Consider the following 26828-nt stretch of genomic DNA (forward strand, 5'->3'; position numbering starts at 1 on the left):
GTGGTTTCGAAATCTCCACGTAACCTTCCGTAGCGTACTTTGAAACGAGTTCTCCCGTACCCGAGGCAACGCGCCACAACAAACCTGCCGCCACAATCTGCAGCCGCGTCGCGCGGAGCGTGCGGGGGCGCTTCGCGGCGAGGCGTCGCGCGGCCGCGCTTGCGCGGGGAGGCGCGTGGCCCCGCGGCTCCTGCAGCTGAGTGAACTCCAACGCGAGCTCAGACCTTCTGGTCCTGGTTGTCAGACCGTGCTCTTTGAGAGGTGACATGGTCCTCTGGGCCGCCGGGTGTTGTCTTTCAGCTACCTACGTTCTTTGAGCCTGTTTCCCTAATGAGAAATCACTTTCCTGTCACTCAGGCAGTTTTCTGCCCCTCCTTCACCGTACCCCCGCCCCCCTCCGCTCATTATGCTGGTGGGACCTTGCCAAGTTCCACTTGCGTTAGTCTTCATTATGTGCTTGTCTGCTTAGATTGTAAGCTCCCTGAAGTCAGGGTCCAGGCCTTTTAAAATGTTTTCCTAGCTTCTGTCAGCGAGCTTTACCCAGAGGAGGGGTCTGCAAAGTGTTAAGTGAATGAACGATTTTGTAAATGTTCAAGAAGAGTTTAGAGGAAATATTCAAGGCGAGAACTTTTCCCCTCTCCTCCGGTCTGTGGCTCCCTTCGTTGTGCACCAGACGCTGTGCTGACTGGAAATCCTGTGGTAGGAAGAACCGAACTGCCTGAGGTTCCTGCCTTCCTGCCGCCAACAGTTCAATGGGGGGGAAAAGGCAGCTGTTACTTACAAGATGGGTACACTGTGAATGGCGAGTGATAACCCGTTAGACAACCGTGGTGAGGGCTTGGAAACAGGACAGGCTGCTAAAACAGAGGGAGTTAAAGAAGGGATGAATGAGCAACATAACACAATCTGAAAGATCAGTGTTAACTGGGGGAAATAAGGGGTGGGCACAGTGAAGTACCTGCATGAAGGGAAACAGCATATGCCACGGTCCTGTGGCTGGCGAGAGCCTTACCCGTGAACTGGAAAAAGACAAATGCAGCCCAGGTGCTGGGGAATGGGGTTCCTATGGTGTCAAGATGTGGGTGATAGTGGACCTGGGGAGCCATGAAAAGGAATTGAGTCCCTGTAACATCACAGGAAGCCCTTGCAGTTGGGCTGTGGGATGGAGCTTTGAAACAGGCTGTAAATGGAAGTGGTATATCCCAACTGACTGACGAATCCGAAGCAGGCTCCAGGCTCTGAGCTGTCAGCACAGAGCCCTAAGGGCGGCTTGAACCCACTGACCATGAGATCATGAGCTGAGTCAGATGCTTAACAGACTGAGCCTCCCAGGTGCCCCTCATTTACTTTTAAAATATACATGATCAGAGGAATAAGTGGAATAGGGGAAAGGAAGCATACCTTTTTATGCTTTGATTTTTTTAAGTTTATTTATTTTGACAGAGACTGTGTGGGGGAGGGGCAGAGAGAGAGACGGAGAGAATCCTAAGCAGAATCCTGGCTATCAGGATGGCGCCAGATTTGGGGCTAGAACTCAAACTGTGATATCATGACATGGGCTGAAATCGAGTCCCACATCTAACCCACTGACCCACCCAGGCGCCCGCTTTTGCTTAGCTTAAATGGAATCTTTACTTGCCCCTTGATATTACATGTTAGTAAAGATTCATGCTCAGATGAGCGACAGTTCCAAACAGGCACATGTGTTTAGTGTCTCTGAAATTCAAGGCAAAAGGTAGTTACCTTGGATTATAAACTGGGAAGCATAAGCCAATGCTTGTTTTATTCACTAAATGTGTGCCCAGTACTTAGATCTAGTTGGTACTTTAAAAATTCTATGATGACATGGAGGCACATCTTCCTTAGCTTTTCCTTTCTAGAACATGTCTAATTAAAAAAAATCTAAATATTTGTTTAATGTGATATTTCAAAAGAAAGGGCTGCCTAGGTGGCTTTTTCGGTTAAGTGTCTGACTTTGGCTCATGGTTCATGAGTTCTGTTCACGCAGAGCCCATTGTCTCCTTCTCTCTCTGCTTCTCCCACACTTATGCTCTTTCTCCCTTTAAAAAATAAGCTTAAAACAGAAAATTCACAGTTGCAATTTGTTCTTTAACAAATACTTTTAATTCATTGTGGATTTTTGTTGGTTGTGTTGTTCTTTATTTTAATCTTGCCTAGACAATTGTCCTTTCCCACCCATCCCTTTGTGGATTAATTTTTCCAGTGACACATTTCTTGTATTCATTTAAACTTGAAAAAACTCAAGAACTATAGGCTATAACACATAATAATTGTATGTATTATGCATAACTTAATTTCCAATATGAGAAACAACACACTATGTTTAAATCATTTGATCTAAACCGAAAGTATCCCGTTTTGTGTAATTATGAATTTTAAATCTATTTCGAACGTCTCAGAAGAGGGGTGTATATGCAGTGTTTTTACTACACTACACAGTACCGATTTTATCGTTTGCCACAGACGAATGGAAATTCGGCAAATGCCTTCATACACATCTCTTTGTGATTTGAGGATACTTTACCTGGAGAATGTAGGGGAGGGCTCATGGTGATCATTTTGAGGGCCGTTACCCCCACTTTAGCCCCACAATGTAGATTCCTTCCCTGCGTTGTTCAGAACCATTATTTTATAGTAATGTCCACTCTCAGAATGAAAGTAAATTGCACTGAAACTTAGCACTCACCTTCTTCCTAAGCCTTTTCCCTGTATTTTTCAGTGTAAAGTAGGATTTTGCTGTAGAAGAGCCGCAAGGAGCCTTTTGAGGTTGTCAGTATAGAAAGCAGTGCCACAAGCAGCAGCCATGCCTGCGGAAGGAGGGAAGACGGATATGGAGCGGGTCGGCCTCTTCAGTGAGATGGAGTACATCACTGTTGGCGACAAATACGTGTCCCCCTTCAATCGTAAGTGTATCTGGTTTTCTTTACAGCCTCATAGTGGATGTCCTATAGGAAATTTTGGGTTTCATGTTTAGGTTAAATGATGTTTTTAATGCTCTTTATTTTAAAGCATTAAGTTTATTTATTTATTTTTTATTTTGAGAGAGAAAGAGAATCCACTGATGAACTGTGAGATGCTCGCTTGAGCCGAAACAAAGAGTCAGATGCTTAACCCACTGAGCCATCCAGACTCCCCTTAAAGCATTAAGTTAAAAAAAATTTTTTTTTAGTATTTTATTTTTGGGAGAGAGACAGACAGACAGACAGACAGCATGAGCAGGAGAGGGTCAGAGAGAGAGGGAGACACAGAATATGAAGACAGGCTCTAGGCTCATGAGCTAGCTGTCAGCACAGAGCCTGATGCGGGGCTGGAACCCCAGAACCGCGAGATCATGACCTGAGCCGAAGTCCTTGCTTAATCGACTGAGCCACCCACAGCCCCTAAACTATTAAGTTTAAAGTTGAATAAACTTGTGAAATTTCAATACGGTTAAGAGAGAACTTTCTTTTTTTTTTTTTTAATTTTTATTTTTTTTTCAATATTTTATTGTCAAGTTGTTTTCCATACAACACCCAGTGCTCTTCCCCACAAGTGCCCTCCACCATCACAACTACCCCTTTTCCCCACTCCCCCTTCCCCTTCTTAAGGGCAGGAAACTTCTTTCAGTGGGATACCCTACTTTCATATATTCTCTTCACAGATAATTTTACTTCTTTCTAAAGGTGCATGGCAGTTTTCTCTCAGAACGTTTTGTTTTCAGCTTATGGTTGCTCAGTGGGACACTCTGCTATGCAAGCAGCATTTACATTTGCATCCCAAAAGGCCGGCCTTGATTTCTTTCTTGAAGAATTGAAATGCTAGGTGAATAGCTGAGGGAGTTTTAGAAGAGTCATATATAATGAAAAGAGCTAAAGTTAATAAACATTTAATATATCTTAGTTAAATTTTTGGCTATTCAAAAGTGGATAGACCTCAGGGGTGACATGCTAAGGAAATAAGTCAGGCGGAGAAGGACAGATACCATATGTTTGCACTCATAGGTCTAACAGGAGAAATCTAACAAGACCATGAGAAGGAAGGAGGGGAAAAGAGGGAGAGGGAGGGAGGCAAATCATATGAGACTGTTTGGTGAATATTGAGAACCAGCTGAGGGCTGAAGAGGGAGGGGGAAAGGGAAAGGGGGTGATGGTCATGGCAGGGGACTTGTGGGGAGAGCATTGGGTATTATATGGAAACCAACTTGACAATAAGCTATAAATAAAAAAAGCAATGTTAAAAAAATTTAGAGAAAAAACAAAAAACAAACTTTTTTTGGCTATACAGTGACTTCCTTGTTACAATTAGAATACACTGACCTGAAACATATTGAAGATATATTGTTAAATAAAAAAAATCAAGGTGCAGAATAGTTTATTATATAGCATGCTAAGCATTAAAAATGGAAAAGGGTATATATGAAAATATTCATTGGAACATGCCTAAACACTCACTGGAAAACAAAATAAATATCATGAATTCCTGTGGGGGAGGAACTGGGTGGCTGAGTGTGGGAGGGAAATTTATTGTAAAAACATTAATATACTCAATTTAGAAACGTGAATATATTACCTTTTCAAAAATTTAAGTTAAAAAACAAGTGATATAAATTCGTATCTAAATAACTAGTTGATTTAGGGATTGTTTGAATTTCAAAAAAGTTTTCACATTGGTGGACTTCCAAATTGAACTCTTCTAGATCTAAGTTATAATAAAATTATAAATATTTATGAAACCAGCCTTTTAAAAAATTGCGGGGCCACTAGTTTTTCATTGCATAAATATAACACATTTACTTATCTGTTTTCCTGTTGATGGACATTTGAGTTGTTTCCTGTATTGGAATATTATGAATGAAACTGTCATGAACATTCTGGTTTATGCCTTTTAGTGGATATAGACACTCATGTGTCTTGAGTACATATCCAGGAGGGGAACTAACTGCCTCAGTTTGAGTTTGGAACACCCTTCCCTGCAACCTACACACACACACACACACACACACACACGCACGCACGCACGCACGCACGCACATGCATGCGTATTTACTGATAATCTCACATGCTGTTTCCTAGTATGTAGATGGGGAAACAGTAGATTAGATGATGGTTAGGGTCTCTCCCGGCTCTAAAATTCAGAGTCTATAAACAAGACCTTGATCGAATTATTAAAATGTTGTATTGGAAACCTCTTAGATCTTATTGTCAGTGTGGTCTATAACAGAGCTTTTGGGGAGCATTTTGAGACTGCATTTTAGAGCCCCAATCAAAGTTTGAAACTTTTCTCGGGTGTTTTTCATGGTCTTTAATTATTAGTGAGCTAAAAATCATGATATTCCTAATTTATTTTTAAAGGACCCTTTAATGAGGCTGCAAGCAAAAATAAACAGATGCTACCTGGGGGATCCAAAGAAATGTCACATCTCCAGGCAGGTTATTTTGATCCCTATTTTGTAAGGATATTTGAAGGCGAAGGCTATGTAAATATGAACCAAGTGAGGAGACGGCGTATGATGGAAGAAGCCAAAAAAAATCTAGGCAAAGCCTTCCTCCCTAGTAGTGGAGCTAAAAAGCCGTAAGTGTTTGGGGGAAAAGTCATAAATTTCATCTCCTGCACCTTTCTCTCCTCTACCCCAAATTAAGTGTTTTTCTGGATTTTGTATGATGGATTTTGTAGAGTATGATTTTTAGGGTGAGCTTTTCTTAGGTGGAGACAGTTATACTGGATGATATAAGTTGACAGGTAGTTTGAGCAGATCTTCATTTTATTAAATTTATGCTTATGTCACTGCTATCAGTCTATATAATAAAAGCCAGCTAAATAATGCAAATAAATTTGTTTGAAAACCTTGAAAAACCCTCCTTCAGTCATTGTATCTGTTCCTTTCACTCTTTTTTCTGCTTTGCAAAAAAATTTTTTTAATGTTTAAGTAAAAATTGTAAATTAGGTGAAGGCTTTGTATGATAAAAAGTAATTTATCAAGACATGTTATTTAAAAATTATTGTGAAGATAATGCATAGAGGTTAGCAATAGTTTAGTTGTGACAGTTGTCAATGTGAAGGTTCATTTTTTTTTTACCTTTAAACCACTAAACAAAGAAAATCATATAGTCTGTTACATCATATTTGGCTGAGCTTTGTAATAAGATGTTAATGCACACTCTATAATGTTGACTGTCTCTATGTAGAATTTATGATAGATGAGGATTGGTTGAAGGCCAATTTTGTGCTTGTGCTCTTTTTTTTTGAAGTTAGTAAAACTGCAATCTTCTGTATTAATGGAAACTATTTTCACTGTCTAGAGATTATGAAATTTTATTTATGTGGAACATTTAAAATAAGCATAAAAATTTAAAACATATCTCAAAATTTGTGATTTTGAAAAATGGGAGAAATAAGATTAAAAACTAAACAAAATGATTGCTTTTTTTTTTTTTACTAGCATTGGGCAAGTCCATTCCATTGTATATATTTTACTTCTTTTTAAGTCATTTTTTATAAATTGTGGTCAAATATGTATAACACAAAATTTGCTGTTTTAATTTGCTCTGTTTTTTAAAAACTATATTTTAGATGTGGGTTAGGAAGCTATTATGGCACAATTGGTGGTCCGGTGCCATTCTTCAGCTCCCAGGCAAAACCCAAAGACAAATATCAGGTCCCTGGGAAGAATTTATACACAAACCCAGGAAAGAAAGGAACAGGATATGGGTAAGATCCTTTTCATGCTTTCCTATAATTTGTTTTGAAGTTAAATAAAATTCAGAATTTCTGAATCATGAAGTCACCATTACTTAATTTTCTTCCTTAGCTATGCAAATGTTACCATAGGTAAACAGTTTTCACACTCTGCTGATTTCTACGATGCAGCCAAACTAAATTTTAAGGTAAAATAATCTAATTTTAACTTTCTTCAATCTTTCTCTTGATTGATGTTGAGAATTCATTTGTGATCTAATTATGGACTGTTTTATTTACTAGGGCAATGGTAGACTGATAACTATGAATTGTGATAATTTTACCTTTTTGATATTTGATATTCATATCTTGCTATAGATCTTCCCAGCTCTTCCCAGGATGAGCTTTTTATTTCTTGTTGTAGTTTACTACATCTACCTTATATCTCTCTAAACTAGCTGTGCGACCTTTCTTACCTGGGCTGATCAGCTATGTCCTATTTTTTTTTAATAGTTTATTTTCAAATTGGTTTCCATAATACACCCAGTGCTTCTCCCCCACAAATGCCCCCCACCATGACCATCACCCCCTCTCCTCCCTCCCCCTCCCTATTTTTGAATCAAAGAGTCATGGTCTAACCCTTAGGACACCACCACACCCTAATATCTTGTGCCTAAGACAGCAGTGGAATGCAGGAGTGATGGGGAGGAAGGAGAAGACGGAAGGTAGAAATGGATGAACACCTACAGAAGAGAGAGTGATCGGTGAGGGGAGAGTACTCACTCTACTCAACCACAGAAATAAAAGCTAAATGTACTAGTATATGCCTCTACACTCATTTTATATAATACTCGACTTAGAACGAAACAGTCTCTTTATATGCAGAATGCCTACATGAGAATGAATAGAGGAAACTTTGTAAATTTTGAGACAGTATCAACATAATTTAACAATTTCAATATAACTTTAGAAAGCTGGTATTAATGAAAAGTCAAGTCTGGTTATTAAACAACAGAAATTAACTGGCAAGCATTTCATTAGTGTTGTTGTTTCAGGCATACGGTCTTCAACAGTTTCGCTGTGGTGACTTTAAGCAACAGTGGGGCCACCATATAGAAGGATAGTGGTCATTTTTATCAGGCAGTGTGTCCAAACTCAGGCACAGTTTTCTATTAAATTGGGCAGAAATGGTGGTCATTTAATAAGCATCTTTGTTTCTATGTGTGGATTATTAGAAAATTAGTGTATAAACTTTTCATCTGTAGGAATAATAATACATGATATAAATATATACAAGGCGATTTTATCAGTGGCTCAGTAATGAGTCTTTTATTCTGAATTTTATGTGATAAGATACTTATCTCTCCTTATAGTAAAGTTCTTTTTTTTTCAGAACTTATTATTCATAAGTCAGATATTTTATATCCCTGGACTTTTTAAAGTTAATTATGAAAATAATTTTTAAAATGCATTCTTGCTTTTTCTTTTAGAATTTTCTTTTAAATTTTTATTTTTTTATTAAAATTTTTTTTAATGTTTTATTTTTGACAAAGAGAAAGAGTATGAGCAACGGAGGACAGAGGAGGAGGGAGAGACAGAATCCAAAGCAGGCTCCGGGCTCTGTGCTGACAGCTCAGAGCCCAATGTGGGGCTTGAACTTGTGAACCTGAGTGAGATCATGACCTGAGCTTAATCAACAGAGCCCCCAGGCGCCCCTTCTTTTAGAATTTTAAAGAGATTTCTCCACTGCATTCTTGCTTGCTTGTTTCTGACAAGAGATTCCCTGTCATATTGATTTTTGTTCTCCACATACTGTCTTTTTTCTCTGGTCACTTTTAATATCTCTTTATCATTCATTTGAACAATTTGATTATAATATGCTTTGGTCATGTTTTCATCTTGCTTCCTGTGGTTTATTGAGCTTCTTGGATCTGTAGGTTTATAGTTTTCATCAAATTTGGAATGTATTCAGCTTTTATTTTTTCAGTTATTTTTTTCCGCCCTTCTATCTTTCCCCTCTCCTTCAGGGACTCCTTGTACATATGCATTAGGTCTTTTGAAATTATCTCACAGTTTACCAGTGCTCTGTTTGCTTTTTTTTTTTAATTCTCTTTTTTCTTTCTCTGTATTTCATTTTGAATTTTCTTTTCCTGTGTCTTCAAGGCCACTAATCTGTTCTTCTGCAACATCTAATCTACAATATCCTGTGTATTTCTAATCTCACACATTGTACTTTTGCTCTCCAGAAGTTCTTTTTGAGTGTTTTATATCTTATATGTTTCTATGTGGCTTTATGAGCATATAGAATACAGTTTAATTACTGTTCGTTTCCTTCTCTACTAATTCTAACATCTGTGTTCTTGGTTGGTTTTGAATTATTAGTTTTTCTTTTTGATATGGGTCATATTTTCCTGCTTTGCATGATTAGTGATTTTTGATTGAATGTTAGGCACTGTGACATTTACTTTGTTGAGTGCTGTATATTTTTGTATTCTTATAAAAATTCTTGGGCTTGCAGTAAAAAATTCTGGGATGCAATAAAATGATTTGGAAACAGTTTGATTTTTTTTTTTTTTTTCAGATCTTGCTTGGTTTCAGATTTGTTAGGTGTGACAGGAGCAATGCTCAGTCTAGGGATGATTACTCTGTACTACGGGGGCCACCTCTTTCTGTGTGGTCTACCCAGTGACCTGGGAATCATGTTTTCCAGCAGAGCTGATGGAACCAGAACTCTTTCCGGCTCTGTAGTAAGAGCCAGCCACTATTACTTTTAGTCTTCTTAGGTGGTTCTTTTTTTGGCTTTGAGTAGCTTCCTCTCACATATGTACTGATCCGTACTATACCGAATACTCTAGGGCAGGGATTGGTAAAACAAACACAGCATTCTAGTAAAAGGTGACCATACTCTAGCAAAAGGTGTTCTTTAAAGCCTTGCCTTGTGATAACCTGCATCAGAATCACCTGGAGTGACTAAAATAATAGATTAAAAAGTTTTTTAAGTGTTTGTTTTTTGAGAGAGAGAGAGAAAGAGATAGAGTGTGAGCAGGGGAGATACAGAGAGAGAGAGTGCGACACAGAATCTGAAGCAGGCTCCAGGCTCTGAGCTGTCGGCACAGAGCCTGATGTGGGGCTCGAACCCATAAGCTGTGAGATCATGACCTGAGCCAAAGTCGGACACTTAACTGACTGAGCCACCCAGGCACCCCAAAAATGATGGATTTTGGCCATATAGCAGACCAAGAGGATCTAGAAATCTCTGAGGGAAGAGCTTGGTAATTTTTATATTAATTATCAAGAGACTCCTATGAGAACTAAAATTTGAGAAACACTGCCCAAAAGGATAAATGGAATGGTTAAAATTATCATTACTACTGCGGAGTGGAAGAGGGGAGATACGATCAGCAAGAAGAGGTAAAATTTCTATGGGTTGGAGAAAGGAAGAAGACAAGTAAAAGCAAGGAAAAAAATATAAAAAAGAGTAAAAAATCCTGAAAGTGTTACAGCAGTATTCTTGGTAATGAAAATTTGTCTTCCCTGGATTAACTATCTATTTTAGATTTCATTTATCAAACGCTTCCAAGTGTTTGTTGAATGATGAAATACCAGATTTCATATTTGAAAAAAGTGAACAAAAGTATTAATATTCATTTTATAGTCGCCTCTTCAAGTCTGTATTTCATAGCATGGCATTTTTTTTCTACTTTATTAACAAATTTTTGTAAGTATTGTCCCATAGGAAAGATTGCAAAATGGGAGGAGAAAAAATGAGCTCTGTTTTGCTTCAGTACTAGGTAGTTAATATAAAAATGTTATAAAGAGTTAAGTATTCCTCATTTTTTAGAAGTAAAAACTGTTAGTTATTTAGGGCCCACCATATGCCGAGTACTTTATGCAGTTAATCTTATTTAATCTTTACATCAGCATTGTGGGGGGAGGGGCAGAGAGATTATATCATCTGCCGTTGAAGAAAAGGATAAATAAATTTCCCAGAGTCCCTGAGAAATGCTAAAAAGCATGAAACTAGAAACCAATCCTTTTTGTTTACTACATCGTATCACCCAGGTCGTTAACTTAGATTTCTTCCGGTGATAAATGGGTCTCTATATTTCAAATAAATTCATATCTAAACATAACAATCATACTTGCATCCATTCATAAGTAAGCATATCTTTTGTGTCCTAGAAACAAAACATAACAAAGGAATGTTTTAAAGAAGTGAACCTAGCCGTATAGATTTAAAAAAATCTACATGCTTATTTTAAAATTTAAAAGAAAATTTGATTGTTACTTTTAATTTGAATAATTTATGTTACATAATTTCAAACTCTCTGATTTACAGAAGGAGAATGAAGAACACCATCGTTTAGTTAAAGGAACACCTTTCAAGTTACATCTTTACCCAAGGGAATATTTTGACACCAATCCTTATTTGTTTGAGAAAGCTTTACCACCAATTAAAAAAACAGAAAAGAAAAAATTACCTGCACACACCTTTAAGCCTTCTTCTCCTGGTAAAAAGGTAAGTTAAAAATTTTAGAATGAAAAAATATTAAGCATTATAAAGAATTGTTGCCTCTTTATGTCAAGTCATTTTGTTACCCATGTAAATAATAAACTTTTGTTTATTATTCACAGTAAGAATTGTGAAACCTGTTTTAACAAAATTTTAAAAAGACACAAAGCCTGGATCGTATAGGGAATCATGAGTTCTTGCAATGAAATAATTGTTAATCATTTCATGAGTTTTTGAATTTATAATGGATTTTCCAAGTACCTCTCTAGATCTTAGGTATAGTTTTTCACAAAACCATAAAAAGCCAGATCATCTTTCAAGTTTTGAAATGGTTGTTAAAATGAACTATCTCCTACTCTGCTGACATTTACAAGTATGAATAAAAATAAAAATGCTTCTATAGTTTATAAACCTTAGTTTATACTTTGTTCTGTCTTCTGTACATCATCTATTCATTTTCCCTGCAGATTTTCTATTAGGATATTTGTCTTTTTCATATTGATTTGTAAGACCATTTTGTGTATTAAGGATATTCTTTTGTTATTTGTGTTGAAAGTAATTTTTTTTAGCTTGTTCAATGTTTGACTTTAGTTATGGCATTTTGCTATTCAGAAGCTTAATAATTTGATGTAGTGAAATTTGTCGATTGTTTGTGTTAAGTTTGATGACATTTTCAGAATGACTTCTCACCAACAATATTTAAAAAATATACATTCTTGATTAGTTTTTTCCTTTTTCATTTAAATCTTCATTTGAAATATATTTTGACATGAAGAGCAAGGTAAGGATTCATCTTTTAACTTTTCAAAATCCAATTTTGAGAGTAGGAGGACATGTTGAGGGGGGAGGATGTGCCTGCCCTACATCTTGATTGCAGTCATGGTTTGTATGGGTGACATACAAATGTCGCAAGTCATAGAATTGTAAGCTTTAAGTGGGTGCAGTTTATTGTACATGAATTAGACTTCAAGAAAACGGATTTAAAAAAAAAACCAATTGTTCCTAGTGTCACTGATGGAGTAATTTTCAACAGCACTGCTTTGAAATGGCCCCCTTATCAAATCAAATTAGCATTCCTCCCTCTGCCCTGCCAATTTCCATTTTATGTAATGTTTATTTCTACCTTTTAATTACTATTACATTTTAATTTTGGATGGTCTAATTACTCTTTAAAAAATTACATTGGCTATTCTCCTATATTTATTCTCTAGAACTTTGAAGTTATTGTCTAAATTTCTGGGGGAAGAAAAGACCTTTGGTATTTTGCTAAAAAGTTAAATCTTTATATTTTTGGATATCTTAGCTTATTTATTTATTTATTAAAAAGTTTATTTAGAGAGAGAGAGAGAATGAGAATCCCAAGCAGGCTCTGCACTGACTTGGGGTTTGATCTCCTGAACCGTGAGATCATGACCTAAGCTGAAGTCAAAAGTCAGAAGCTTAACTGACCGAGCCACCCAGGCATCCCTCAGCACATTTAGGGTTTGAGTCTTCTGATCTAGAAATAAACTACTTATTAAAACCTTTATTTCCCTTGTAGAATTCTGAATTTTGCTTCATACAGATGTATATGTCTTATGTTTTATTCCTATTTATTTTAAGGCTCTGGTCAACAATTTTTTTCCCATGATATATTCCCTTATGTAATTTGTCTTTATCAAAACATTTGACAATTGGCCACTTCATTAAATTTTCTTATGTTCTAGTGAGTATTATGTTTATTCTCTTTAGATTTTCAGATATGTGATTACACTATCTGCAAATAGTTTTGCTCCCTCCTTTCCAGTATGTGGCTTTTGAGTCATGTTCATGTCTAGTTGCTTAGAAAAGCAATAGTGGCCATTCTTTGCCTTACTCAATTTACTTGAATTTGACTTACTTGAATTACTTGAACTTAGGGTTTCATTTTTCTATAAAAATAGGAATAATTCGTACTGCCAAAAGTAGAAATAAATCAGGAATGTATGTAGAATGGTATTGAATGTTTTGTGTAATATGTTTAGACCATCTTTTTTTCCTCCCTTTGACTTGTTATAAGGTGAATGATAACAAATTTCTTGAAACGAATTCCACTTGGCTATATTGTATTTAAGTGTAATACTTTATCTTATTAATATTTTAACTATTTTTGCATCAGTAATTTTAAGTGTAACTGGTCTAATTTTTTTTTGTATGCTTTGTTTTATCTTGGTTTAAGTAGGTGTTACTGTCTTAAAATAATCAGGGAGATGTTTTTCTTTTTCTTTGTTCTCTAACAATTCAAGTAGCACTACAAATATCTGTTCTTTGCAGGCTTGAATTTCTCATTGAAATGTTCTGGGCTTAATTTCTTCTGTGGCACCTTATCTAATTTGTATCTCTTTTGAATCAATTTGATATTTATATTTTCTTTGAAAATAATTTCACTTGTGTCTTCAAATTTATTAACATAGAGGTTTACAAAAGTGTTATTTTATATTTTTGGTTATTCCATGTATGACCACTCCTTTCTCATCCCTAATTATAATGTAGATTTATCTTTATTTTGTAAGGCATCATCCAGTGGTTTGGCTTATTTATTTACCATGTATATTTTTCCTTTAGTTTTTTTTCTTTTTTTACTTAAAACATTTTTAACGTTTATTTATTTTTGGGAAAGATGGAGGGGCCGAGAGGGAGACACAGAATCTGAAGCAGGCTCCAGGTTCCAGGCTGTCAGCACAGAGCCTGACGTGGGGCTTGAACTTGCACGAACTTATGAACCCTTGCAGCTTGACCTGAGCCAAAGTTGGTGCTTACCTGCCCGGGCCACCCACCTTGCCCTGTATTTTTCTATTTTTAATTTATCCATTTTGCTTTTACCTTTATTAATGAATTTATTTTACTTAAGTTTCCTTATTATTTGTTGCTCTCTGAAACAACCTGTGTGTCCTTAATCTGGAAAACTTGAAATATTCCAATGATATCTTTTAATTGAATTAAATTTTCATGTATATTCGGCATAGAAACTATGAGATAAAGGATGCCTATTTAAATTGGGTATGATGATTCTGTAGAGCTTTCTTGGTAACTATATATAATATAAAGATTAAAATTGTGGTAAGTCAGCTTAAAATGTCAAAGCAAAGGTTTGTTTTGTGTACAGGTCAAAAAATAATTTTGACTGACTTCTTAATAGACTCTAAGAAAAGTATTAGGTAGATTATGTTTTCCTCTTACCTTCTATGTGCTACTCCATTTTTTTAGTTTTTAGTTTTTGTATCTTTTTCATCATTGACCAATATTTAATAAACTCAGGTCAGCCTCCCTCTTGAACAAACCTTATCCTTGACCTCCTCTTCTGAACATCCTCTGGTTCCCAGACCCAACTCCTTTATGTATCAAAATATACGTGACTTAGGTCTTATTCTCTTGGTAATAGGCTCATCCCATAGCTAGATGATAGCTTGATCTGGTAAACTCACTAAGATATTAATATTTGGGGCTTCTGGGTGGCTCAGTTGGTTAAGCATCCAACTCTTGATTTAGACTCAGGTCATGATCTCACAGTCTGGCTTGGATTCTCTCTCTCTGCCCCTATCCTTCTCATGTTCGTTCTCTCTCTCTCCCCCCTTTCTCTCTCTCTCAAAATAAATAGCTTCAAACAAACAAACATTAGTACTTGACAATAGTTTGGAATATTACCTTCTTATAAACATTTGCATCTTAATAGAGAAATTTTGAAAATATAGTGTCTTGCCCCATAAAATTGGTGGCAGGGAGAGTGCTGGTATTTGAACAGTACAGGCATACTTAGTTTCATCACTTTGCAGACACTGTTTTTAACACACTGAAAGTTTGTAGAAATCTGTGTTGAGCAACTTGATTGACACCATTTTTCCAATAGTATTTGCTCACTTTTTGTCTCTGTGTCACATTATAGTACTTCTTGCAATATTTCAAACTTTATTATTATATTTGTTATGGTGACCTGTGATCAGTGATCTTTGCTGTTACTATTATAATTGTTTGGAGGGGTGCCATGAATGCCACCCACGTAAGATGGGGAACTTAAGTTATTGCCTGTTGTATGTTCTGACTGCCCCACTGACTGGCCGTTCCCTCATCTCTCTCCCTCTACTTGGGCCTCTGTCCTCCCCGAGACACAACAGTATTGAGATGATGCCAGTTAATAACTGTACAATAGCCTCTAAGCGTTGATATGAAAGGAAGAGTTGCATGTCTCACTTAAAATTTTTTTTTAACATTTATTCATTTTTGAGAGATGGAGAGAGAGCGTGAGTCTGAGAGGGCCAGAGAGAGAGGGAGACACAGAATCTGAAGCAGGCCCCAGGCTCTGATCGGTCAGCACAGAGTTGGATGCAGGGCTTGGACTTATAAACCATGAGATCATGACCTGAACTGAAGTTGGATGCCTAACCGACTGAGGTGGCCCTGCATGCCTCACTTTAAATCAAAAGCTAGAAATGGTTAAACTCCTTGAGGAAGTCATGTCAAAAGCCGAGATAGACTAAAAGCCAGGCATCTTGTGCTACTTACCCAAGTTCTGAACACAAAGGAAAAGTTCTTGAAGGAAATTAAAAGTGCTACTCCAGTGAACACATAAATGATAAGCAAAACAGACTTCTTTCTGATGGAGAAAGTTTTGGTGGATAGAAGATCTGGGTAGAAGATCAAGCCAGCTACAACATTTCCTTATGCAAAGCTGGTACAGAGCAAGGCCCTAATTCTCTTCAATTCTTTGAAGGCTGAGAAAGGTAAAGAAGAAAAGTTTGAAGCTAGCCGAGATAGGTCCACTAAGTTGCAGTCTCCAAAGTGTAAGGTAAAGCAGCAAGTACTGATGTACAAGTTGCAGCAAGTTACCCAGAAGATCTAGCTACAATAATTAATGAAGGTGGCGACACTAAACAACAGATTTTTAATGTAGGTTAAACAGCCTTTTATTGGAAGAAGATGCCATCTAGGACTTCCATAGCCAGAGAGGAGGAATCAATGCCTGACTTCAAAGCTACAAAGGACAGGATGGCTCTCTTTTTAGGGGCTAAGGCAGCTGGCGACTGTAAGTTGAAGCCAGTGCTCATTTACCATTCCCCAGGTACTACAGCCCTGAGGAACTGTGATCTGGGTGCCGGGATGGCTCAGTCAGTTGAGTGTCTGACTCTTGATTTTGGCTCAGGTCATGATCTCATGGTCATGAGATTGAGCACCATGTCAGAATCTGTGCTGAGTGTAGAACCTGCTTGAGATTCTCTCTTTCCCTTTCTCTCTGCCTGTCCCCCTGAAACAAATAAACATTTGATTAAAAAAAAAGGATTATGATAAATCTATTCTGTGCTCTGTTAACAACAAAGCCTGAGTGATAGCACATCTGTTTGTGAAATGGTTTACTGAATATTTTAAGCCCGCTATTGAGACCTACTGCTCAGAAAAAAAAAATTTCCTTTCAAAATATTACTGTTTATTGACAAGGCGTCTGGTCACCTAAGAGCCCTGCTGGCGATGTACAATGAGACTAATGATTTCATGCCTGTTAACACCATCTATTCGGCAGCCCATGGATCATGGAAGTCTTATTATTTAAGAAACACGTATCATAAAGATCTAGCTGCCATACATAGTGGCTCCTCTGATGGATCTGGGCAAAGTAAATTGGAAACCTGGAAAGCATTGACATGCCATTAAGAACATCTTAATGTGATTTATGGGAAGAGCTAAAAATATCAACATTAACGGGAGTTTGGAAGTTGATTCCAACCCTATTGGATGACTTTGAGGTGTTCAAGGCTCCAGTGGAGTTAGTACCTGCAGCTGTGGTGGAAACAGTGAGAGGACAAGGATCTCAGGTGGAGCCTGAAGGTGGGACTGAGCTGCCGCCATCTCAGGATAGAAGTTTGATGGATCAGCAGTTGCTTCTTATGCTGAGCAATCAAAGTGGTTTCTTAAGATGGAATCTACTCCTGATGAAGATGCAGTGAAGACTGTTGAAATGACAACAACGGATTGGAAATCTTATATAAACTTAGTTGCTAAGGCAGCAGCAGGGTTTGAGAAGATAGACTAATTTGAAAGAAGTTCTTCTGTGGGTAAAATGTTATCACACTGATTGCATGCTACAGGGAAATCATTCATGAAAGGAAGAGCCAATCAGCATGGCAAACTTCATTGTCTTATTTTAAGAAATTGCCACAGCCACCCCAACCTTCAGCCACCACCTGGTCAGTCAGCAACTATTAACATCAAGGCAAGAACTTCCACCATCAAGAATATTATCATTGACTGAAAGCCCAAATGGTGTTTAGCATATTTTTAGCAATAAATTGTTTTAAAATCAAGGTATGTACATTGTTTTTTTTTTAGATACAATGCTATTGCACTCTTCACAGACTACAGCATTGTGTAAATAAAACTTTTATATGTAGTGGGAAACCAAAAAAATTCATTTGACTTGCTTTTTTGTGATACTCGTTTTATTGCAATTGTCTGGAACTGAACTCACAACATCTCTGAGGAATGTCTGTTTGGAGAACTTCAAATGTAAAACCAACTCCATAGACAATACACAAATATGTATGAACTTCTCCCAAATCTAATTTTGTTAGAAGCACTTTACAAAACTACATTAAATTGTCTCATTTTTATTTGTAGGCTGGCGGAATGAAGGCAGGAACATTTGATCCTTACCCTTCCCATTCTGCTGACCCTTATGTGGCTAAATTGACAAGCCAGATTTCCAGCAAAGGTGCTAAGATTTTCCATCCACCAAGTGGACCAAAGAGCAGACCAATGGAAAGCATAATGACTTTGAATGTCAAAAGGTAGTAATTAATATGTTACACTTAGTCTATAAACCAAGAAAAATTATTTACTTTTAGATTCCTTCAAAATCATATCTTTTGGTTCATACATACTACAAGCAATGACGATCTGGCCATCTTTGGAAAGCTCAGCTCCTTTTACCTAGGAGCTCTCCCTCAGAAGTCTTTTCCCGTCTTCTAAATTTTCCAATTGAAAAAGCTTAATTTATTTGTACCAAAGTATTCTGTTCCTAATTTTTAAAGTAAATCGGTAGCACCTTATTATGAGTTGTTTGAGACTGTTTAGGTATTTATTGTTCAGTTAGCATTACATGTTAACATTGTTTCTCAAAGGGAGTTTTTTTTTTTCAAAAATTTATTTATTTTTGAAAGATAGAGACAGAGCACAAGTGGGGGAGGGGCAGAGAGAGAGGGAGACACAGGCTCCGGGCTCCGAGCTGTCAGTGCAGAACCTGATGCGGGGCTCAAACTCACAAACTGAGATGATGACCTGAGTTGAAGTCAGACACTTAACTGACTGAGCCACCCAGGTGCCCCATCAAAGGGAGTTTTTGATCTTTGTTAAATTATTATCTCTTTGTGGGCTTCAGGCTCTCAGTAATTGTGAGGAGTTTTAATGACACTTAAGACATCTCTCTTTAAGTTTGAAATAATCTTTCCTGAAATCTTCTAGGAAATATTTTGATTAGTAAAAAATGCTATTAATATCACATTATAATACTTTGAGTGAAATATATTATTAAAATATCTCAATTTTTCCCAAGTTTTGTGCCCTCTCAACACTGAAAAGAAGTTTTCAGGAGTTCTGAATATAAATTAGGAAAGGAGAATCCATTATTGTCTTTTGGTGTGTGTATAAGATCATGAATAAGTGGAAGCATTCATTTGATTACTTTTCTGTTTATTCACTGAAAAAGTTTTAATGCCAATTAGGCTAATTTACATACATCTGACTTCAGCATAATCATATAATGGATGAAGTAAAGGACACCAAATTTACCTTCTTTTCTAAAAACACATCTCAATACATCTGTATCACTTGTGGACAGGGATTATAATGCCAGTCTTATGATCCTATCCCCAAAATTATTTATTTATTTATATTTATATCATCATTATATAATTTGACTTGGCTACAGGTATAATATTCTGTGGCGGCTAGTTGGTGGAAATTGAAATATGTGGAAACTTTATTTCATGTCCTTTGGACTTCATCCTTTGTCAATCCACCTATAAGTACTCTGCTCAACTTGATCTATGTAATATAGAACAGAGAGTAGAATTATAATTTTCTTTACCACACTCCCCCTCAAATATATGGGATTCTTTTGGGGAGCAAAAGGGGCAGGTTCAGGTTTTTTGTGTGTTTTCTTCTATCCAGAGAACAGAACTGAGAAAGTTCTACAAATATATATGTTTAGAGAAAAGAAAAGAACTGATTGCTTTTTTAGAAAATGAGAAGTTTATTTTCTCTTAGTAATTTTGAATTTATTGAAGCTCGTTTTATATTATTACAATTATCCTAAATCAAGTTTTACCTTTTTTTAACCCTAATTTTAAAACTACTAAACCTCTAAATAATGATGTTTAAAATTGGTCCCATTAAACAATTTTCCGTTATTTATTTATTGACTGGCAGAGAAAGAGAGCAGGGGAGGAGCAGAGAGGAGGGCGGGGGAGAGAGAATCCCAAGCAGGCTCAGCACTGTTGGTGCAGAGCCCAACACGGAGTTCGAATTCACAAGCTGAACCATGAGATCATGGCTTGACCCGAAATCAAGAGTCGGATGATTAACCAACTGAGCCATCTAGGTGTCCCTCCAGTTTTTCCTTCTTAAACTACATTTCAAGTGAAGCTTTCTAATTTGGTGAGAGAGTTTGGTTTTGGATTGTTTTTTATTGCAAAACCTTTTTACAAGAATATACAGATATGTTTATGTGCACCTATAAAATGTGCATTTATTTTCCAATTTTAGGGCACTAAATTCGAAGAACTACAAGACTGCTTCATTACAGTCCTATTAGCATCTGGAAGACAAATAGCTTTCTAGGTCCTGGCTACCAGTAATTCATTATCAAGTGCTAATTATTTGAAAAACACATAAGATATAGAACAGGTATGTCAGGCAATTAAAAGATATTTAAACCTGCAACTCTAATATCCTTCCTTGTTTTAATACTATTTCTTAATGAATAAATAGTATTTGTTAATCATCTAGTATGTGATTGCTGATCTTTGCTTATATCTTTCTCAGGAAAATATAATGTTTACACGTTTTATAAAATCCTGAACTGTAGTCTATCATTTGAAAGCTTCTAATGTTAAAAAATTGCCAGCTTAGCGGGCAGATGTGGAGGTTGGGTCTGGAAGGGTAGAAAATGCACATTAAATTCTTACCTTGTGGTTCTTGGAGGTAATTGAAAATTGGACTGGTAGCTTATCCAAGCGTCCTAACCAATATACTGCATGTATTCATGTATGCACATTGAACACGTTTAAAGTGAGGCAAATGTCTCCATTTATGTGGTCCTTATACATTCTATTTATGGCCTGTGCAGAGCTTTATATTAGTCAATGGCAGCCCCAGGATGAGGTGGAGGGAGGGAGGATGGGAGTGCCCTTTTAGTTGAGTATCTTACCCAAGTACAAAGTTACACGATGGATGCAGCTTGTCTTCGGTGTCCTGTCATGTGCCTCTGTGGCTGTCCAAAGCTGCCTCTCCCCAAGCGTCCCGTCTTGGTCTTACTCTCTTGTTCCTGCATATCTCTTTTTCACCCACCCTACCACTGTAGGAAATACCTGTTGTTCTTAAAAGATATGATTTAAGTACATTACCGTAATTCATAGTGAGGTCTTTATCGACAGCCCTTATTCAGTTCGGGGTGGGGTGGTAGTTAAAAAGGGAGATTTACAATATCTATTAATGTACTGGGGAAGTTATTTTTGATCCATGGTGATTTCCTTAGTATTTGTCCCTTTTCCATTTGAGGCTTCTCAGAGCTGCCAATCAGAATGTCTAGTGGCTGCAACACCCTACTTTCCAACCCCCCACTGATTTTTTTCAGTAGGGGTCTATTTTAAAGGGATTGCGGATAGTACAGTGAATTTTTACTATTGTAAAATCTAAACACCATATAGATTTATTTTCACATCTCAAACTGTTTAGTTTTTTTTTTTTTTAAAGTATTTAAAAATCTTTATTTCCTACCCAAAGGACAGCATGGAATGAACATCTTAAAGACATTATCAAGGGCATAACGTGACTCAAAGGGAATACATTTGTCTTTAGGAATAGTTTTACCAGGTGCACATAGCTGAATACAATTCATATGTACTGATAAGTGTTATTAAATAAGCCTTATGAATATATGTGTTGAGATATTAGGTTTATATTTTCAGGTTTTATTAAAATATAAATAATTGCTCATTTTCACCTACGCCTTTGTTAGCTGTGATTTTTTTTTAATGTGCCTCTAATAGCCATGCACACTTCATATGATATTCACAGATGGGAATGCACGCCTTATGCAATATAGGAGGGTGTAAGAGGCAGTATAAGAATTAGCGGAGCTTATTTAGAATTTATACAAACGCATTGTGTCAGTTTACAGAAAAGCAAATGCAGAAACCAGTAACAGGAATAGTGAAGCATATTGAAAAACTAAGATTTTTAAATGATCAGTAATAGAGGAACACACACACACACACACACACACACACACACACACACACACACTTGATTTAAGGGGCATAAACTATGATGTCCACCAATTGTTTTGTTACAACTTATTGCCTCTTAATGCTGAAGATGCAACAATACAATATTAGGTAGTTTCTTGTAGAACTACTTTTTTCTCTGGACTCCGACCTGAAGGGTTAGGAGGTAGTGGGCACTGAGATCTTCTCTCTTGACAACTCAGGCATCTAGTTATCTTCCCTTCCATTTGGTGCCTGAATATGACTTGAGACGTTTTCTGCATCCACTTTCAGTGGATAATGGAAGAAACAGGCTTGCTCAGCAGCTGTTAGTCTCTGCTAGGAGCCATCCTACCACATCTGTCTAATGCTCATAATTGAAACAAGCATTCAGGTTGTTAACCTGATCGTGGAAGAAAGGCGTAATTTGAAGAGAGACCAACATGAAGCTCCAACAGGAAATAGAAAGTTAAATAGTAGTGTGAATTTTTGGAAATTTTATCTTGGTTCTTCAGAGTGCCTGCTCCTTTTGTATGTTAATATTGTGGAAGGTAGATTAAGAATAATAAATCAGGGTCAGTCTATGACAGGCTGTGTAGACTGGAGCAAATCACACAAATCTTGAGACCCTTTCTTCACTTGCCTTATCTGGCAGAATTACCATGAAGACCACATTTAAAATACCTTGTGAGCTATAAAAAATTATATGTAAAACTGAAAAAACTAGATTAGTCATTACCTGTCAAGTAATTTGTTGTAAATAATCTTCAAGGTAATTTGTTAATCTGAATTTTCATTAGTCATAACTGAAGATAGTCTTTTGTTTAAAATGCTAAAAATGAATTCGTAGCTAACACTTATATTGTGCTTACTGTGTGCCAGGTACCGTTCCATGTGCTTCACATATTAATAAGTTTATATTTACTAATCACTTACTCTTTATTTAACATGATGAAAAGGAAGCAGAGAAAAGTTAGGTAACTTGTCTAAAGTAGCACAACCAACCGTGACAAAGCCTGGTGGTCTGGCTGCTTTTAATTACCTGTTCCTATGTTTTGTCCCCAGGACACTTTCCCAATTTTCTACAAAAGTAATGATTCTTCCTAAATGGCTTCAAGTCACATTATTCATTTTTCAGCCCATATCAGAATGCGAGAGCAGGAGGCGGAAGTTACTCACCTGTAGGAAATCAAGTATAGAGAAGTTAGTTGACAAAGGAAGAAAATGGGGAAAACTTTTCCGTTTATTCCTCTGTACACCTTATCAAGGGGCACAGGTTGCAAGCCTATGGGAGATAGCTAGAGAAATGTATAGTTCCCAGATTTATATGTGATTTTTCAGAAAACATAGAGTGATACAGAATCATTCCACTTCAGTTAGGAAGAGACCTAAATCCTAGAGGACTGTGTTGATCTCAGTTTTGGTTAATCATTGGGAAGTTAGCAAGATAATGGAAGGCATAGGGTATTCTAGGAAGAGAAATGGTAAGTCAAAACACCATGACACTTTCATGAAATTACAAAATATTCAAGTTGGAGATGAAAGATGAGAAAATATGGCCTCCATTATACATTTAATTCATTCAGTCAACAAATACTTACTGAGTGCCTACAGAATGTGTCAAGCACTGTTAGGTGCTAAGAACCATAAACAAAATAGATATGATCTCATGGTACTTATAATCTCACAGAGGATATGGCGTTAATAAATATTATAAACATGAATTTAGAAGGTACTATTTGAATACATACCAGGGGAACCTACCTTCATCTCAAAGATCAAGCAAGGTTTTCTTAAGTAAGGAATAGATCTGAACATCTATAAGTTAGGGTTAGTAAAGTAAGATGATGATAAATGGTGGGAAATATTCCAAGTTATCTAAAGTAGATAAATCCCTCCCAGGCAAGTGCCATCCCGTGTCTTATTTAAATTTTTTCTTTTATGTTTTATTTATTTTTGAGAGAGAGATCATGAGTTGGAGAAGGGCAGAGAGAGAGAGACAGAGAGAGGGAGACACAGAATCGGAAGGAAGGCTCCAGGCTCTGAGCTGTCAGCACAGAGCCCAACACAGGGCTCAAACCCATGAACCATGAGATCATGAAGCCGAAGTCAGATGCTTACCTGACTGAACCACCCAGGTGCCCCAGCCTGTATCTTATTTTAAAATATGAAATAAATCTACGCTAGCTGGAATGAAAACAGCAAGGAGAGTGGTTAATAAAGTTAAAGTTCAGGAGCCTACTCCTGAAGCCAAGACTACACCGTATGTTACCTAACTTTAGAATAAAATAAAAAGTAAAAAAATAAGTAAACAGATCTCTGTTAAGCCAAGTTGGAGAAAAAAGGTTGTCTTAAATACTTAATATGAAAGAAGTCAGAAAAAGGTAAAAGGAACAAAATAGATGGGACAAATAGAAATCAAATACATAGATGCTAGTTAATTACAGTAAACATATTAATACATTAAATGTAAATAGCTCAACACTGCAATTTAAAGGCATAGATTGTCAGACTTGATAAAAAGACCCATTTATTTGCTTTCTGAAATAAAACCACCCTAATTGTAAACACACAGATAGGTTAAAAGTAAAAGGATGTACTTTGCTTTTTAGTTGGTTTTAGTTGGCAATGGTTTTAACACAAATATTCTATTACGTAATCATAAGTCTCACAGTTCTTTAATCAAAGTTCTATATTTAATGGATTCAATGCTCACCTTTAGTCCTTTTTTCAGTACCTGAAGTCATTGTGTGTTTGCTATTTATATAATTAAAAACATTTTTTAACTTATTTTTGAGAGAAGAAGTAGGGAAGGGACAGAGAGAGAGAGAGAGAGAGAGAGAGAGAGAGAGAGAGATTCCCAAGCAGGCTCTATGCTGTCAATGTGGAGCCCAACACAGGACTCAATATTATGAACTGTGAGATGATCATGACCTGAGCTGAAATCAAGAGTCACCCAAGCACTCCATGACATTTATATAATTTTATAATGAAATATGAGACAACAGTTTTTCACATTTATGTGCATCAATACTTTTTAAAATTAATTTTTTTTATTTGGATGTATTTGACACACGCTGTTACTTTAATTTTTTTTTAATGTTTTATTTATTTTGGGTACAGAGAGAGATAGAGCATGAGAGGGGGAGGGGCAGAGAGAGGGAGACAGAATCTGAAGCAGGCTCCAGGCTCTGAGCTTGCTGTCTGCACAGAGCATGACGCGGGGCTTGAACCCACAAAGGTGAGATCTGACCTTAGCCGAAGCCGGCCGCTCAACCGGCTGAGCCACCCAGGCGCCCCTTTTTTTATGTTTTTTTTTAATTTTTATTTTTTTTTTGTTACTTTAGTATCAGGTGTACAATGTAGTGATTTGACAAGTTTAAACATTATGCTACGTTCACCACTATCATCTGTCACCATACAATGCTATTACAATGCCATTGACTCTATTTGGTGTACTTTTTATTCCCGTGACTTACTCATTCCATAACTGGAAGCCTCTGTGTTTCATTCCTCTTCACCCATTTTGCCCCTTCCCCTATATTTCCCTGCTCTTCTGGCAACCATCAATTTGTTCTCTGCTTATAGGTCTGATTCTGCTTTTTTTTTTTTTTTACTCATTTTTTTAAGACTCCATATATCAGTGAAATCATATGGTATTTGCCTCAGTTTGACACATACGCACACTCATATAATATGTATATATTATATATATACTTGAGTTACTATAATAACTTCTAGGTCCATCTGTGTTACAACATTCATCTACCAGTGGATTCTTAGGTTGCTTCCATTCCTTTCCATTATTAAGTTCCTTCTATTGTAATTAGAGAGACAATGAGTATATGAGTGCATCTATTTTTCAAATTAATGTTTTTATTTTCTTTGAGTAAATACCCAGTAGTGGTATTATTGGATTGTGTGTTATTTCTATTTTTAAATTTCTGAGGAACCTCCATACTGTTTTCCACAGTGACTGCACTGGTTGACATTCCCTCCAACAGTGTACAAGAGTTCCTTTTTCTCCACATTCTTGTCAACACTTGTTTCTTGCCTTTTTGATTTTAGCCATTCCTTCACGTGTGGGGTGATATCTCATTGTGGTTTTGACTTGAATTTCCCTCATGATTAGTGATGTTGAATGTCTTTTCATGTGCCTGTTGACCAGCTGTATGTTTTTGGAAGAGTAACTATTCAGGTCCCTCTGTCTAGTTTTTAAATAAAGTTGTTTGGGGATTTTTGTTTGTTTTCTTTCTTTCTTTTTTTTTTTTGGTGTTTAGGTATATAAGGTCTTTATATATTTTGGATATTAGCTGCTTATCAGATATATCATTTGTGAATATTTTCTCCCATTCAGTAGGTTGGTTGCCTTTTTGTTTTACTGATGGTTTCCTTTGCTGTGAAAAAAGCTTTTTATTTTGATGTAGTTCCAGTAGTTTATTTTTGCTTTTGCTTTCTGTGCCTTAGGAAACATATCTAGAAAAATGTTGCTGCCTCCAATGTCAGAGAAATTATTGCTTGTATTCTCTTCTAGGATTTTTATGGTTTAAGGTCTCACATTTAGGCCTTTAGTCCCTTTTGAATTTATTTTTGTGTATGGTGTTAGAAAGTGGTCCAGTTTCTTTCCTTCACATATAGCTGTTTAGTTTTCTCAGTACCATTTATTGAAGAGAGTGTCTTTTCCCATTTTGTATTTTTGTCTCCTTTGTCATAGATTGACAATATAATTGTGGGTTTCTAGGCTCTCTACACTGTTCTTTTTCTTTTTAGTTTTTAATGTTTTTATTTTTGAGAGAGAGAGCACAATGAGAGAGGGACAGAGAGAGACAGAGACACAGAATCGGAAGCAGGCTCAAGGCTCTAAGCTGTCTGCACAGAGCCTGATGTGGGGCTCAAACTAATGAGTCACAAGATCATGACCTGAGCCAAAGTCGGATGCTTGACCAACTGAGCCACCCAGGCCTCCCTCACCTGTGTTTTTGAGGTGGAGAGGGAACATAAACTTGCTATTCTCAAGTCCCTATGATCTGGAAAGCATTCCCCCAGCTCCCCCATGGTTTTGGGGAGTTCTAGAATTGTCTGTTTTATATGCTAGTTGCTCTTTTAAACTGCATTTTGTCGTTGTTGTTATTGTTGTTTTTCTGTGCCCA

The 26828-nt window shown here is 36.7% G+C and overlaps 1 protein-coding gene across 1 annotated transcript; it reads left to right on the forward strand.

Moving 5' to 3' along the window:
- Window positions 1–121: 121 nt before the first annotated feature.
- On the forward strand, window positions 122–20195 carry C1H4orf47 (chromosome 1 C4orf47 homolog). The gene is made up of 8 exons (XM_029923673.1): window positions 122–261; window positions 2741–2924; window positions 5352–5571; window positions 6571–6708; window positions 6809–6884; window positions 11015–11194; window positions 17813–17982; window positions 19958–20195. Exons 2-8 carry the CDS (start codon window positions 2825–2827, stop codon window positions 20004–20006), a joined length of 933 nt encoding a protein of 310 aa, XP_029779533.1. The 5' UTR covers window positions 122–261; window positions 2741–2824; the 3' UTR covers window positions 20007–20195.
- The last annotated feature ends 6633 nt before the right edge of the window (window positions 20196–26828 follow it).

This window comes from Suricata suricatta, chromosome 1 (genome assembly GCF_006229205.1).
Source record: "Suricata suricatta isolate VVHF042 chromosome 1, meerkat_22Aug2017_6uvM2_HiC, whole genome shotgun sequence".
NCBI lineage: Eukaryota > Metazoa > Chordata > Mammalia > Carnivora > Herpestidae > Suricata > Suricata suricatta.

Excerpts from the sequence above, each read along its gene's own strand:
- C1H4orf47 (XM_029923673.1), top strand. The coding sequence starts at position 2,825 with ATGCCTGCGGAAGGAGGGAAGACGGATATGGAGCGGGTCGGCCTCTTC. Across the intron at positions 5,572-6,570 it reads AGTAGTGGAGCTAAAAAGCC|ATGTGGGTTAGGAAGCTATT; the intron begins GTAAGTGTTTGG and ends ACTATATTTTAG. Across the intron at positions 6,885-11,014 it reads CAGCCAAACTAAATTTTAAG|AAGGAGAATGAAGAACACCA; the intron begins GTAAAATAATCT and ends TCTGATTTACAG.